Here is a 15,795-nt window from a genome sequence, read left to right on the forward strand (position 1 = left end):
ACACACACACACACACACACACACACACACACACACACACACACACACACACACACACACACACACACACACACACACACACACACACACACACACACACACAACCTGCTCAATGATGGCACCCTCATCTGGCAGTAATCAGACATTACAAGAGAATAACTAGATCACCAGCCTGGTCAGGGTTATTTATCTAAACCTAAAAGTGAAATGTACTAGAATACTGTTGTATTTTATAAGGAATAAGACATGTCAAGACTCCTTCTTAAATGAACCTGTGTATTCTATCTCAGGTGTTTAAGAACCTGCAGCTGTTCTTGGAGAATAAGCAGCCCGAGGATGACCTCTTCGACAGACTCAATGTAAGAGAGACAACCTCCGTGCTTCTACACCTGCATTGCTTGCTGTTTGGGGTTTTAGGCTGGGGTTTCTGTACAGCACTTTGAGATATCAGCTGATGTACGAAGGGCTATATAAATACATTTGATTTGATTTGAACCTATGGTCTTAATACTGGGTGAATGAAGGCACTGAGGGCTAATAGTCAAATATAAAACAGGTCTTACATTAGTGTCTCGAATGTGCTCTCCCTCTCTCCCCATCTCCTCCAAACTCACTGCCCTCTCCCTCTCTCCCCATCTCCCCTAAACTCACCGCCCTCTCCCTCTCTCCCCATCTCCCCCAAACTCACTGCCTTCTCCCTCTCTCCCCATCTCCCCTAAACTCACCGCCCTCTCCCTCTCTCCCCATCTCCTCCAAACTCACTGCCCTCTCCCTCTCTCCCCATCTCCCCTAAACTCACCGCCCTCTCCCTCTCTCCCCATCTCCTCTAAACTCACCTCCCTCTCCCTCTCTCCCCATCTCCCCTAAACTCACCGCCCTCTCCCTCTCTCCCCATCTCCTCCAAACTCACTGCCCTCTCCCTCTCTCCCCATCTCCCCTAAACTCACCGCCCTCTCCCTCTCTCCCCATCTCCTCTAAACTCACCTCCCTCTCCCTCTCTCCCCATCTCCCCTAAACTCACCGCCCTCTCCCTCTCTCCCCATCTCCTCCAAACTCACTGCCCTCTCCCTCTCTCCCCATCTCCCCTAAACTCACCGCCCTCTCCCTCTCTCCCCATCTCCTCTAAACTCACCTCCCGCTCCCTCTCTCCCCATCTCCCCTAAACTCACCGCCCTCTCCCTCTCTCCCCATCTCCTCGAAACTCACCTCCCGCTCCCTCTCTCCCCATCTCCCCTAAACTCACCCACCTCTCCCTCTCTCCCCTATCTCATCTAAACTCACCTACCTCTCCCTCTCATCTCCCCTAAACTCACCTCCCTCATCTCATCTAAACTTGCCTCCTTCTCCCTCTCTTCCCCATCTCCTCTAAACTCACCTCCTCCCTCTCATCTAAACTCACCTGCATCTCCCTCTCTCCCCATCTCCCATATCTCACCCCCATCTTCCCCAAACTCACCTCCCTCTCTCCCCATCTCATCTAAACTCACCTCCCTCAACTCCCTTAAACTCATCTCCCTCTCGCACCCATCTCCCCTAAACTCACCTACCTCTCTCCCCATCTCCCCTAAACTCACCTACCTCTCTCCCCATCTCATCTAAACTCACCTCCCTCAACTCCCTTAAACTCATCTCCCTCTCGCACCCATCGCCCCTAAACTCACCTACCTCTCTCCCCATCTCCCCTAATCTCACCTACCTCTCTCCCCATCTCCCCTAAACTCACCTACCTCTCTCCCCCTTCCTTTATTTCTTTCTCTGTTCCTTCTCTTCCTCCTCTTCTCTAGACCTCTATTCTGAATAAGCACCTCCAGGAGTTGATGGACGGGTTGACAGCCAAAGTGTTCCGTACGTACAATGCCTCCATCACCCTGCAGCAGCAGCTCAAAGAGCTCACCAGCCGTGAGTGACAGCACGCAGACAGCCAATCACACACACTGCTCCGATGAGTGACAGGTCCACTAGCCAATAGTGGATGAAGTTGTCTGCCCACTGTTTGCTTCTACTAACCTGATGTCGGGGCAAATGTTATTGTTGCTGTGTTACTAGCTTTAATAAAGATCACATTGGCAGCAGCAAACAGTGAGCAAATAGTTGGTTCAACTTTATGTTGAGGTAGCCTACACAATTAACCAGATATTTCTTTGAAAAGTGCATGGTAAATACTGTATCTGTGTCTGTCTCCAGCGGATGAGAGCATTCCTGCTAAGATCTTGTCCTACAACAGAGCCAACCGGGCTGTGGCTATACTGTGCAACCACCAGAGGGCTGCACCTAAGACCTTTGAGAAGTCCATGCAGAACCTGCAAGCCAAGGTAACAGTAGAATAGAATAAGTCTCTATTGTCCACTTGCACTGAAATGTATATTTTTGCTGTCACAGTACCTGTGTGTGTGTGTGTGTGTGTGTGTGTGTGTGTGTGTGTGTGTGTGTGTGTGTGTGTGTGTGTGTGTGTGTGTGTGTGTGTGTGTGTGTGTGTGTGTGTGTGTGTGTGTGTGTGTGTGTGTGTGTGTGTGTGTGTGTGTGTGTGTGTGTGTGTGTGTGTCGGTTTAATGCTCTCAGATAGATGAGAAGCAGAAGCAGCTGTCGGCCACCAGGAAACAGCTGAAGGGGGCAAAGACAGAGCACAAGGCCTCACATGATGACCGGAGTAAAAAGTGAGTACAGCTCTACTGAAACTACACCAGACTAGGGCCCCATGCCAAGTCAACCCCTAGCTAGCCCCTTCCCCTACGTACTTTGTGCTGCATACAAATGACAATAGACTCACCTTGCCGACAGATAGGTGGAAGTTTCTACTCATTTCTTACCCCAATCCGATTTGGTAGAACTAGGGATGGATCAATCAGCTAATCAATGACTTGTGTGGTGTCCTCAGGATGGTGGAGGTGAAGAGGAAAGCGGTCCAGAGGATAGAGGAACAGCTGATGAAGCTACAGATGCAGGCCACAGACAGAGAGGAGAACAAGCAGATCGCACTGGGAACCTCCAAACTCAACTACCTGGACCCACGCATCTCTGTTGCATGGTAAATGAAAGCCAGCCAGCCAGCCAGCCAGCCAGCCAGCCAGCCAGCCAGCCAGCCAGCCAGCCAGCCAGACAGACAGACAGACAGACAGACAGACAGGCAGGCAGGCAGGCAGGCAGGCAGGCAGGCAGGCAGGCAGGCAGGCAGGCAGGCAGGCAGGCAGGAGGCAGGCAGGCAGGACAGACAGAGGCAGGAGGCAGGACAGACAGACAGACAGAGGCAGGCAGGCAGGCAGGCAGGCAGGCAGGACAGGCAGGACAGAGGCAGGCAGGCACAGACAGACAGACAGACAGACAGACAGACAGACAGACAGACAGACAGACAGACAGACAGACAGACATTTTACTTCACAATTACCACAGATACCATGTAGTTAATTTATCTTAATTAACTACAATTTATCGTAATTACACGATAAGTAAGTAAGGGATGTCTGACGTTACCAGGTACAAACTGAGGAATATATTTGTTACTAAAGTAGTTACATACGTAAGCCTGTCATACATGTAATGTTTTCATAGGCGGGGGTGGGTGTGTGTCTTGGGTGGGTGGGGGGTAGTGGTGGGGTCGCTAGTGGTCGCCAATGGTGACAGAAGGCAGGAAATGCTTGTGCATTGTGGGAAAGCAGAGTGAAGAAGAGAACGAAAGGGTGAGAAGGAAAGTGTGTGTGAGTGAGGAACAATAGGGTTTGTTTGTAGGGCCAGAGAGCGTCCCCTCACAGAGCTCTTCCTCCACATGTAGAGGCAATGTGACGTGGCACGCCCGGGACAAATAGCCAGTTGTGGGAAAAGTACTCAATTCTAATACTTTAAAAGTAAAATATCTTAATAGAAAATGACTCAGCTAAAAGTGAATGTCACCCAGTAAAATACTACTTGAGTACAATTTTAAAAGTATCAGGTTTTAAATGTACCGAAGTACAGTGGTGGAACAAGTATTCAACTTGAAACATGAAACAATTGTGAAAAGAAAAATGCTATACATCAAATTCCTTATATTAAGCAATTTAATTTGTATTTTTTTATGGACAGACAGTGGAATACTCCAACACAACCACAGTATATATTTTTCTGTGGGTCTGCCAGATCAGAGATAGTAGGGATGGTTGATAGGTGTGTGAATTGGACCATAATTCTGTCCTGCCTGAGCATTTGAACTGTAACTACTTTTTGGTGTCAGGGGAAATGTATGGGAGTAAAAAGTACATCTTTTCTTTAGAAATGTTGTTTCTTTAGGAATTAGTCAAAGTAAAGGTTGACTAATATATGAATAGTAAAGTAAAGTACAGATTCCCCCAAAAACGACTTAAGTAGTACTTTAAAGTATTTTTTTACAGTACACCACTCCAAATAGCCTACTGCTGCTGGATGAGTGGAGGGCCAAGACAGAGGGCCCTCACCCACACACCCTTACATGATCAATAGATGTTTTAATATCATCTTCAATGATAAAAGGAAAAATATGAATAAAAAAGACAACTGTCTTTGGACAGTCATTGTCAGAGATTGTGAGTAAGAGGGATTTAAATACACGGGACAGTGACCATTTTTTTGTTTGTTTTCGCTCTGGATTTGAAATTACACAATGGCTATGTGCAGACTGACAGCTTTCATTTGAGGGTTTTTTCGTTCATTACGGGTGAACCCTTTGAATTTACAGCACTTTTTGTGCATAGAACCCCCATTTTAGGGGACCAAAAGTATTTGGACAAATTCACTTACAGTGGGGCAAAAAAGTATTTAGTCAGCCACCAATTGTGCAAGTTCTCCCACTTAAAAATATGAGAGAGGCCTGTAATTTCCATCATAGGTACATTGCAACTATGACAGACAAAATGAGGGGGAAAAATCCAGAAAATCACATTGTAAGATTTTTTATGAATTTATTTGCAAATTATGGTGGAAAATGAGTATTAGGTCACCTACAAACAAGCAAGATTTCTGGCTCTCACAGACCTCTAACTTCTTCTTTAAGAGGCTCCTCTGTCCTCCACTCATTACCTGTATTAATGGCACCTGTTTGAACTTGTTATCAGTATAAAAGACACCTGTCCACAACCTCAAACAGTCACACTCCAAACTCCACTATGGCCAAGACCAAAGAGCTGTCAAAGGACACCAGAAACAAAATTGTAGACCTGCACCAGGCTGGGAAAACTGAATCTGCAGTAGGTAATTAGCTTGGTTTGAAGAAATCAACTGTGGGAGCAATTATTAGGAAATGGAAGACATACAAGACCACTGATAATCTGCCTCGATCTGGGGTTCCACGCAAGATCTCACTCCGTGGGGTCAAAAGAACGGTGAGCAAAAATCCCAGAACCACACGGGGGGACCTAGTGAATGACCTGCAGAGAGCTGGGACCAAAGTAACAAAGCCTACCATCAGTAACACACTACGCCGCCAGGGACTCAAATCCTGCAGTGCCAGACATGTCCCCCTGCTTAAGCCAGTACATGTCCAGGCCCGTCTGAAGTGTGCTAGAGAGCATGTTGATGATCCAGAAGAAGATTGGGAGAATGTCATATGGTCAGATGAAACCAAAATATAACTTTTTGGTAAAAACTCAACTCGTCGTGTTTGGAGGACAAAGAATGCTGAGTTGCATCCAAAGAACACCATACCTACTGTGAAGCATGGGGGTGGAAACATCATGCTTTGGGGCTGTTTTTCTCCAAAGGGACCAGGACCACTGATCCGTGTAAAGGAAAGAATGAATGGGGCCATGTATCGTGAGATTTTGAGTGAAAACCTCCTTCCATCAGCAAGGGCATTGAAGATGAAACGTGGCTGGGTCTTTCAGCATGACAATGATCCCAAACACACAGCCCGGGCAACGAAGGAGTGGCTTCGTAAGAAGCATTTCAAGGTCCTGGAGTGGCCTAGCCAGTCTCCAGATCTCAACCCCATAGAAAATCTTTGGAGGGAGTTGAAAGTCCGTGTTGCCCAGCAACAGCCCCAAAACATCACTGCTCTAGAGGAGATCTGCATGGAGGAATGGGCCAAAATACCAGCAACAGTGTGTGAAAACCTTGTGAAGACTTACAGAAAACGTTTGACCTCTGTCATTGCCAACAAAGGGTATATAACAAAGTATTGAGATAAACTTTTGTTATTGACCAAATACTTATTTTCCACCATAATTTGCAAATTAATTAATTAAAAATCCTACAATGTGATTTTCTGGATTTTTTTTCTCATTTTGTCTGTCATAGTTGAAGTGTACCTATGATGCAAATTACAGGCCTCTCTCATCTTTTTAAGTGGGAGAACTTGCACAACTGGTAGCTGACTAAATACTTTTTTGCCCCACTGTATATGTATATTAACGTAGTCAAATGTTTAGCATTTGGTCCCATATTCATAGCACGCAATGACTACATCAAGCTTGTGACTTTATACATTTGTTGGATGCATTTGCTGTTTGTTTTGGTTGTGTTTCAGATTATTTTGTGCCCAATATAAATGAATGGTAAATAAAGTATTGTGTTATTTAGAAGTCACTTTTATTGTAAATAAGATAGAGTATGTTTCTAAACGCTTCTACATTGATGTGGATGCTACCATGACTACGGATAATCCTGAATGAATCATGAATAATGTCGAGTTAGAACGTTACAGACACACAAATATCATAACCTCCCCTGTTATTAACATGACTTGGGGGTAGGATATTTATGTGTCTGTAGCCAAAACAACAAAAAATGTGTCACTGTCCCAATACTTTTGTTTGCTTTCCCTCCTCTGTCTTTAGTTCTCTCTCCTAATGCCCTGCTCTCCTTCTCTCTTCCTCTCCTCCTCTCTTCTGCAGGGTTAAGAAATGGGACGTTCCCATGGAGAAGATTTACAACAAAACCCAGAGGGAGAAGTTTGCCTGGGCCATCGACATGGCTGAAGAGGACTACGAGTTTTAGATCCTGTTCTGTCATTTTATCCCTCCATTTTATTGTTGTTTAATTTTAGAAGTATGTGTAGTTCATGTGATTGAGTCCACCATGTAAAATGGAGATCATTCTTAGCAATTGACCAGGGTCCTGTTTGAAGCATGTACTGTCTCCTTCCTTCCTCCCTTGAATTGAACGCAGATCTGATAGGTTAAAGCAGTATGGTAGAAACCTTGCTTACACGTATCCAATCACATGCAAATCAGTGATGAGGAATAAAATAGTGCATTGGCCAAGTATTCAAACAGGGATCACGCCCTGAATCTTACTGCAGTGAAAAGTATAGTAGTGTGTTTGACCAAAACATGTTAACCGGACCTTTCAACCTTATCAGCTTCTGTGATTTTCAGCTAGCTAATAGAAGAACTGTAAATGCCTGCTTTTTCTATTGATTTATGCTACAATATCTTAGTCATCAAATATATTGATAAATTCTATATTTTGAAATATTAATGAATTAATCAAAGAATTCCCTAATGAGCGGCACCTTCATAACTTGTGGAAAGAAACAGAGCAGTGGTATGGGGTGCGTGTGTGTGTGTGTGTTTAATGGTGAATGAGTGCACCATATTTGATGATTTATGAACTTTGAAATCTGTATGAAGAGAGGAGAAGAACATGAGGATGATGTTTATAATGGGTGATGATGAATAAGAAGCAACCGATCACTATGCTCGTGTAATTCTGGCACATAGAACGTGAATGTTTTTCATTGGTTTCATTTTGCTGTTTATTTCAGGGATGTATATATTTCTTGTCTGTTTTCAGTACGTACTGGTATGTTATTCTGTATTTTGTAGGATATGTATCCTTCGTGTTGTCACCAGGCCTCCCTACCTGTAGATAGATGTCTTTTCACACGTTTTGCTGAATGAAAACTATTCCACTGTATGTTACTTGAAGAAATGGCTATATAAAAATGTATTGTTTTGGTGCCTGTTTTGTGTAGATACAAATGACTGCTTGCTCTTTTAAAAGGAGAAAAATAGAAATGTGTGAGGGATATGGATTTTGCCAAAAATAAAAACAAAAACAACTGTTACATAAAGATCTATCATTAATTAAAGATTTGAGGGTGATTCTTTTTTTTTGTACTGCTGTAAACAATGTGGAAGAAATATGTCCTCTATGAAATTATTGTTTCATGTGAATAAGCATTTACGTAACATTATTCAATTAGCATTATTGCCACTAAGCACTTATTTAGCATTAATGTAACTAGTCAATAGCCTTTCTTAATAACCCTTTAGCCATTTAGTTTTGTTTGTTGTTTGCTAATTATTTTTGCTTTTGTAGATTATTTGAGAATAAAACATACAACTCATCATTCCACTGCTTTCCTTCCCTGAGAGACTAAAGTTACATTTTCTTATGTAATGACCAAAACATCAACTGCTGAAAGATATATGACATGAATAAGATCAATCATTAACTACAGGACCCATTATGGCAGTGATGTACTCTACAAAATATCCAGCAGTTGTCAGTCTCTGGAATTATACATAGCCAAATTCATATTGTTCATCAAGCTTATATTCAGGTTTCTGAATGACTTGAATCCAAAAATACAGCACAATGGGATAGTGTATCAGAACACACACTACATTTAGAGAAAGAGGGAAATGTAGTCTTGTCAGAAAATTAACAGTGGCCAATCAGGGTGGTGGTCGCAATACAATTCTCAATGATCTTATGTCCTTTGGGAGAGAGGGGGGAGGTAACAAATCAAATTTATTTATATAGCCCTTCGTACATCAGCTGATATCTCAAAGTGCTGTACAGAAACGCAGCCTAAAACCCCAAACAGCAAGCAATGCAGGTGTAGAAGCAACAGGTTTGCGTGCTGTGCTGTTGTGTGTTGTGTTGGCTCTACAGTTTCTGTCTGTGCTGTGTATTCCTGCTGTGGTGACCTGTCCTGTTAATGGGTCTATGTGTACACTCAGTTTAGAAAGAAAAGTGAAATGAAACCACAACTCAACACATGACATTGTCATCTTTATGAAACTGAAACGTATTTGCGGTACCTCCTGAGACCACACGAGGGCTCTGTTATAAAAGCAGGTCAAAACTCCCCACACAATGACAAAAGTAGTCTATTACGATCAAGATCATGGCTTAAACAAATACTTGTAACAATTGTCATTGTATGACTTGATAAAGATTAGACAAAGAGTGGATGTGTGAACATGTTTGTAGTTCCATGTTTTGTGGTGAGTTTCAGGCCACTCTATGGGTGGCATAGGAGTGTGACTTTGGCTTTCAGCAAGAACACTAATTATTTATGTACTTGAAATGACTGTAAATGGGATGTGGTGCACAAAGGACAATGTTGGATTACATTTAGTCAAAGAGCACTAGGCCTATAGCCTAGAGAAGGGCTCTGCAACCCTGTTCCTGAAGAGCTACCCTCCTGTAGGTTTTCACTCCAATTCTTTTCCTGAAGAGCTACCCTCCTGTAGGTTTTCACTCCAATTCTTTTCCTGAAGAGCTACCCTCCTGTAGGTTTTCACTCCAATCCTTTTCCTGGAGAGATACCCTCCTGTAGGTTTTCACTCCAATCCTTTTCCTGGAGAGATACCCTCCTGTAGGTTTTCACTCCAATCCTTTTCCTGAAGAGATACCCTCCTGTAGGTTTTCACTCCAGCCCTGTTCCTGAAGAGCTACCCTCCTGTAGGTTTTCACTCCAATCCTTTTCCTGGAGAGATACCCTCCTGTAGGTTTTCACTCCAATCCTTTTCCTGGAGAGATACCCTCCTGTAGGTTTTCACTCCAATCCTTTTCCTGGAGAGCTACCCCCCTTTAGGTTTTTGTGCCCACCCTAATCTAGCACACCTGATTCTAATCGTAAACTTGTTGATATACTGAATCAGGTTAGTCACAACTGGGATTGGATTGAAAACCTACAGGAGGGTAGCTCTCCAGGAACAGGGTTGGAGTGAAAACCTACAGGAGGGTAGCTCTTCAGGAACAGGGCTGGAGTGAAAACCTACAGGAGGGTAGCTCTTCAGGAACAGGGTTGGAGTGTAAACCTACAGGAGGGTATCTCTCCAGGAACAGGGTTGGAGTGTAAACCTACAGGAAGGTATCTCTCCAGGAACAGGGTTGGAGTGTAAACCTACAGGAGGGTATCTCTCCAGGAACAGGGTTGGAGAGCCCTAGACTAAAGTGTAATAAATTACACATGACTACATTGCGTAAAAACACTCAGAATATGGCATATTCAGGCTTGTAGGCTACTTTGTTTCAGCAGGTTTGTGAGTTTGTATGCAAATGCCTCCTAATGCCACTGGTTGGCAATGTATTGCACAAGTACAGTGCCTTGAGAAAGTATTCACACCCCAGTCCCCTTTCCACATGTTGTTGTTTTACAGCCTGAATTCAAAATGGATTCAAAAATAATAATTCCTCACTCATCTACACACAATACCCCATAATGACAATGTGAAAACATGTTTTTAGATATTTTAGCAAATGTATTGAAAATTAAATGCAGAAATATCTCATTTACATAAGTATTCACACCCCTGAGTCAATACAGGAGCTTTGCACACATGGATTGTACAATATTTTCAAATTATTCTTCAAGCTCTATCAAGTTGGTTGTTGATCATTGCCAGATAGCCATTTTCAAGTCTTGTCACAGATTTTCATGCCAATTTAAGCCACTTAGGAAAATATTGGTAATCAACTCCAGTGTATATTTGGCCTTGTGTTTTAGGTTCCTGTCCTGTTGAAAGGTGAACTTTTCTCCCAGTGTCTGTTGGAAAGCAGACTGATCCAGGTTTTCCTCTAGGATTGTGCTTAGCTCTATTCTGTTAATTTGTATTATTTTTTTAAACTCTCTAGTCCTTGCCAATGCCAGCCATACCCATAACATGATGCAGCCACCACTTTATTCAAAATGTAAAGTGTAGTTCTCAGCGATGTGTTGCATTGGATTTGCAAACACAATGCTTTGTATTCAGGACATAAAGTTAATTTCTTTGCCACATTTTTTTGCAGTTTTACTTTAGTGCCTTATTGCAAACAGGATGCATGTTTTGGAATATTTGTATTCTGTTTATTCTGTCATTTACGTTAGTATTGTGGAGTAACTACAATGTTGTTGTGCCATCCTCAGTTTTCTCCTATCACAGCCATCACTCTGTAACTGTTTTAAAGTCACCATTGGCCTCGTGGTGAAATCCCTGACTGAGTTTCCTCCTCTCCGTGAACTAGGTTAGGAAGGACGCCTTTATCTTTATAGTGAGTAGGTGTATTGATACACCAGCCAAAGTGTAATAATAACTTCACCATGCTAAAATAGATATTCAAAGTCTGCTTTTCACCCATCTAGGAATAGGTGCTCTTCTTTGCGAGGCATTGAAAAACCTCCCTGGTCTTTGTGTTTGAATCTGTTTGAAATGCACTGCTCAACTAAGGGACCTTACATATAATTGTATGTGTGGGGTACAGAGATGAGGTCGTCATTCAACAACAACAAAACACTATTATTGCACACTGAGTGAGTCCATGCAATTTATTCGACGGTTTACTCCGGCTTGGCATAACAAAGGGGTTGAATACTTAGTGACTCAATACATTTTTATGAGTTTGTAAAAACGTCTAAATAGATCATTCCACTTTGACATTATGTGGTATTGTGTGTAGGCAGGCCAGTGACACAAAATCTCAATTTAATCCATTTTAAATTCAGGCTGTAAAAACAAAATGTGGAAAAAATCGAGGGGTTTGAATACTTTCTGACGGAACTTTTAGTTCTCACTGACACTGACCAAAGGCGCGCAATAATTAGCTATGCTTAGTTAGCCTACTTATAGTAAACAGATAATTATGAAAACGAAGTAGACTGAGGGGTGGAAAAGTAAGTGCTGTATCTTTAAGAGACCGATCTATCCGATGCTTTGTTGTACAGAGGGGTCGGATGGGGGAAGGGCCCGAGCCGTGCATGATACAGTCAGAACTTGCTTATGGCTCTCTCCGTCGATGGGGAACTGTGACAGGACGCAAAAGGAAAAGGGATCTTTCTCCTCACGACTGAAGCGTACGCACACTGTTGGGACCACAATGATATAATCACGAAAAAGGGGAAGACGGGAGGACAGCCGAAGTTGGACCGGCGGAGATGAGCGGGGCCGTGATTGCGGCGATATACCGAGGTGTTGTTCTGCTATTGTTGCGCTGCTCGCGTGTTCCAGTTGGATTTTGAGACGGTAAGACGAAGGATACTAGAAGGTTGACCTAAAATAAAGGCTATGGCGATCGCTAACTGGGTTTTGTCTGCGTTGAAATCAGCCATTCTTCCTTGGCCGAACAACTGCCCACCACCCTCGCCTTTAGGAAAATGTAGCACGGAATTCCTTGCCTCGCAGTGTATCCGCTCTCCCTTTCGCAACGAATGTGATTTTGTATTGCTTGTTACAAAACGAGCAGAATATGGGCCCATGGAAATAAACTTTATGGGTAGCTTGAGAAGGAAACATTCCATTTAGCTAATATGATTTGATCCCTCAAACTGGCCTATCTAATCTATTTAAATGTGCCGCGGATTACAGTTAACCTGTGGATTTCCATGTATTATCTTCGTGAGAAAAGTGTTGTAAATGATGTAAATCGGTTTGTATATTCCCATACCAGTGTGTGATCAGCTGGAGTTGATTGGTGCACGTCTGTCATTTTCTCAGTCCAGCACCTGTAGGCCTACTGCACAAAATATGTAGCATCATAGCGAAGACTATTGCACAACATATCACACTAATAACATAGGTTTAGGCCTACACCTAAACTCACCTAGCCATATTTCTAACAGTAAGGCAATATGCAAGTTTGACAGACCTTAGCCAAATAGATGATCAACTCCAGAGAATATGTTTTCATGGGTTTTCCCCCTGTTCTGTAGGTATCCCTGTCTCTGTCTCGCCCAGGGCTGTGCAGATTGTTCTGAAAGGAAAAGGACAACAAACAGGGGAAGTGAACATGGCTGGGACCTCGGGCTTCTTTTCCAACGGACCCATTCCGTGGATTGAGAGTGACACCGAGATGAACAATCTTTACCGGGATCTGGAATTGGGGACCGTGTTGACTTTGTTTTACTCCAAAAAGTCCCAGCGACCTGAGAGAAGGACATTTCAGGTCAAACTTGAGACGAGGACAATTATCTGGACCCGAGGCACGGATAAAATAGAGGGAGAAAGTGAGTATGGCTCTCGCATTCGAAAACGTATGCAATGCATAGGCTGCATGATATTCTGTTTCATCCAATGACTACAATTTAGGCCTATCTTTGTCCCAAAAATATTTGATCATACTGTCGTCACTGTCGCACAGAATATGTTCTGACAGGAGAATATGATGCCAAACCGGTCTGTTTACCTGCTGTCATAAACAGGAATGTTTTTACAAAACAACAAAGCTGTGAGAAGCACGAGTGTCACACAATAACAAAACACTTGCTATGTCATTTTGTCCAGTAGCTTGTGATTAGACGTGTACAATTACGAAATTGTATATTTGTTAGTACTATTATGAAGCAATTATGGGATTTGAAGCATGTTCAATGTTCAGATAATGGAAAAACCATGTCACATGAGGCCAGAGCAAAGCCAAAAAGTGGGGCCTATAGCCTATTGAAACATCCCTATTTGAACATGCCCTACATATAATCTTGTCCCAGTGTTAAATAAAGTGTAGAAACGCATGCTGGATAGAAGTGTCAAATTCATCACAGGCCCTGTGTGTTTTCGTGAAGGGAGCCTTGTGTGTGCGCCCCTCACTCAGAACGGTCTCCCGGGTAGCAGGATGCCTCTCTCACAGCTGTACTCTGCTCCGGATGCAGCCAGGGAGAGGGAAAAAGGTTTAAACGACCCCCCCCCCCCATGTACCTATGGTTGTCCTTTGTTTGCTTAAATCCATACTTTAAAAAATTAAAGCTTAATCTTATTGCTACATCCAACGACTGACTGGTTTACATGAGATTCAATGTGCACAGCGCATGACATTTTATTAAAACATGGATTTCAGGAAACAAATTAAGGCACGCAACAACAAACACAGGATAACAGTTTTACATTTTTGAAGTATGGATTTATAGCAACTTTAAGGAGTCGGAGGTTAATTTAGGAAACTTTAGTCTTTGCTCAACTCAATGGAATAGTTTCGGTACTTGACAATGTCGTCATATGATATCCTACTCTTTGCGAGTGAGACGATATTGGCGAATGAGTCTCCTTAAAAATAGAATGGATAGTTTTTACTGGAAGTGTGGGATCATTTGGGAAAGAATCGGCGCCATTTTAGTCTTCCGTCCTATCGATGACGGGGAGATCAGTGGGTCTTTCACATCACCACTGACTCAGCAGTTTTGATGCTTGCTGGTTGCCTCTGAGAGGAAATAAAGATGTCCAGTTACCTGCTGTATGTAGATAATTCTCCCTAGTAAATTATCATATGTCGTTTGAATTGAGTTGAATACAAATCTAATTGTATTTGTCAATTGTCTCGAATACAACAATAATAATATACTTTACCGTGAAATGCTTACTTTACAGCCCTTTCCCAACAATGCAGTGTTAAAAAGTAAGAAAATAAATAACTTTTACAAGGATTACCTGTACCTAGTCGACGTGTCAATACCTCCTTAGTGATTGGTGTGCTTTTGGTCCCCTGATAAACATTTGGCATATCATAAGTGATGTAGTAGTATTCAAATTGTAACTGGCGAACAGCAGTTCACTGATTTGATCTATACTGACCTCACAGGAGTGAAGGACTCTGCACTAACGGACATTACGTTTTTGTTTGGTTCAGTAACCTACCAATCGCTAACCCAGCCGCCTCACTCTTGCTTTCCCCACCCTCCCCACCTACCCTTGACTGAATCTCAGGCGAAGACCACCGCTTTGGTCTAAGTGCACCGCTAAAATTCTATACGGAACCGACAGAGACCCAAAATGTCAGTGTGGCCGAGACGGTCCTGTCCCAAACACACATCAAGCAGGTGACCACCTCATCTCAAACACACCAGGGCTGGTGTGTGTGTGCGCCTTTATCTAACCACAGTCATAGCTTGCATCAACACACAAACATCTGGGTTTTGGTGTAGTGGTAGACAGTATGTCTTTATACTCTCAGCCAGCCAGGAACATGCAGTAAGGTAAGCCTGTTTGACAAATCTGAACTCTTGTTTGAACAGGTGTTACTGGGATTTCTTAACATGGCACTTGTATGTTGTAAGACTTGCTGGTTTAGCAAGTGTCACTAAGACTGGGGTCCCCGTGTTGGCAGAATGTAGTCCGAGCACTGGCACTTGCACTCAGTGTGACCTGAGAATGTAGACAACATAGGTTCTCATTTGTGACGACAAGCTTGAAGGCAGAGAGAGAGAATCGAGACACGCAGGAGCCAATTATTCCCCCAGATATCTCCATGCCCTTCTTTAGTAAGCACAAATCAGTCCCGAGCCACTGTGTAAACAACACAAACAAATCTGAAACCAAATCTGTTTTTTTCTGAGTGAAGCTATTTTACAGTCCGTAAGGATCATGCTTATTAGAATTCCACTATAGGAAAGAGGGTTTATGAGACCTGGATAAAGGCGGTGACGAGGTGGCTACATCAGTGACTGCACACAACAGAATCCGAGACCCAGTAACTGCAGACATGCAGGCTGGACTGGTTCCATTCTCTGTGGGACCATGAGCTTCCTTTTGAAAGTTATTGTAGCTGTCACATTGGATCAGATCTTCTGAGAAGTGTAAATGTTGTGGTGAGATTCTGACGAATACTCTTTTTGGGGTGGGAGATATTTAGATATACTGAAACCGTCTC

The 15,795-nt window shown here is 43.0% G+C and overlaps 2 protein-coding genes across 3 annotated transcripts in view; both read left to right on the forward strand.

The window, feature by feature from the left end:
* Positions 1-8,298, forward strand: part of LOC124045015 (DNA topoisomerase 1-like) — a 34,785-nt gene extending 26,487 nt beyond the window's left edge. Inside the window, exons 16-21 of the mRNA XM_046364217.1 lie at positions 291-359; positions 1,785-1,899; positions 2,185-2,312; positions 2,560-2,654; positions 2,876-3,025; positions 6,837-8,298. Coding sequence (XP_046220173.1) covers positions 291-359; positions 1,785-1,899; positions 2,185-2,312; positions 2,560-2,654; positions 2,876-3,025; positions 6,837-6,939 — 660 coding nt within the window. The 3' untranslated portion in view covers positions 6,940-8,298. The remainder of the gene's footprint in view (positions 1-290; positions 360-1,784; positions 1,900-2,184; positions 2,313-2,559; positions 2,655-2,875; positions 3,026-6,836) is intronic.
* A 3,574-nt stretch (positions 8,299-11,872) lies between these two features.
* Positions 11,873-15,795, forward strand: part of plcg1 (phospholipase C, gamma 1) — a 37,265-nt gene continuing 33,342 nt past the window's right edge. For both annotated transcript variants that reach the window (XM_046364993.1, XM_046364994.1), the window contains exons 1-2: positions 11,873-12,182; positions 12,869-13,162. In XM_046364993.1, coding sequence (XP_046220949.1) covers positions 12,946-13,162 — 217 coding nt within the window. In that variant the 5' untranslated portion in view covers positions 11,873-12,182; positions 12,869-12,945. The remainder of the gene's footprint in view (positions 12,183-12,868; positions 13,163-15,795) is intronic.

Source organism: Oncorhynchus gorbuscha, linkage group LG10 (genome assembly GCF_021184085.1).
Source record: "Oncorhynchus gorbuscha isolate QuinsamMale2020 ecotype Even-year linkage group LG10, OgorEven_v1.0, whole genome shotgun sequence".
Lineage (NCBI taxonomy): Eukaryota > Metazoa > Chordata > Actinopteri > Salmoniformes > Salmonidae > Oncorhynchus > Oncorhynchus gorbuscha.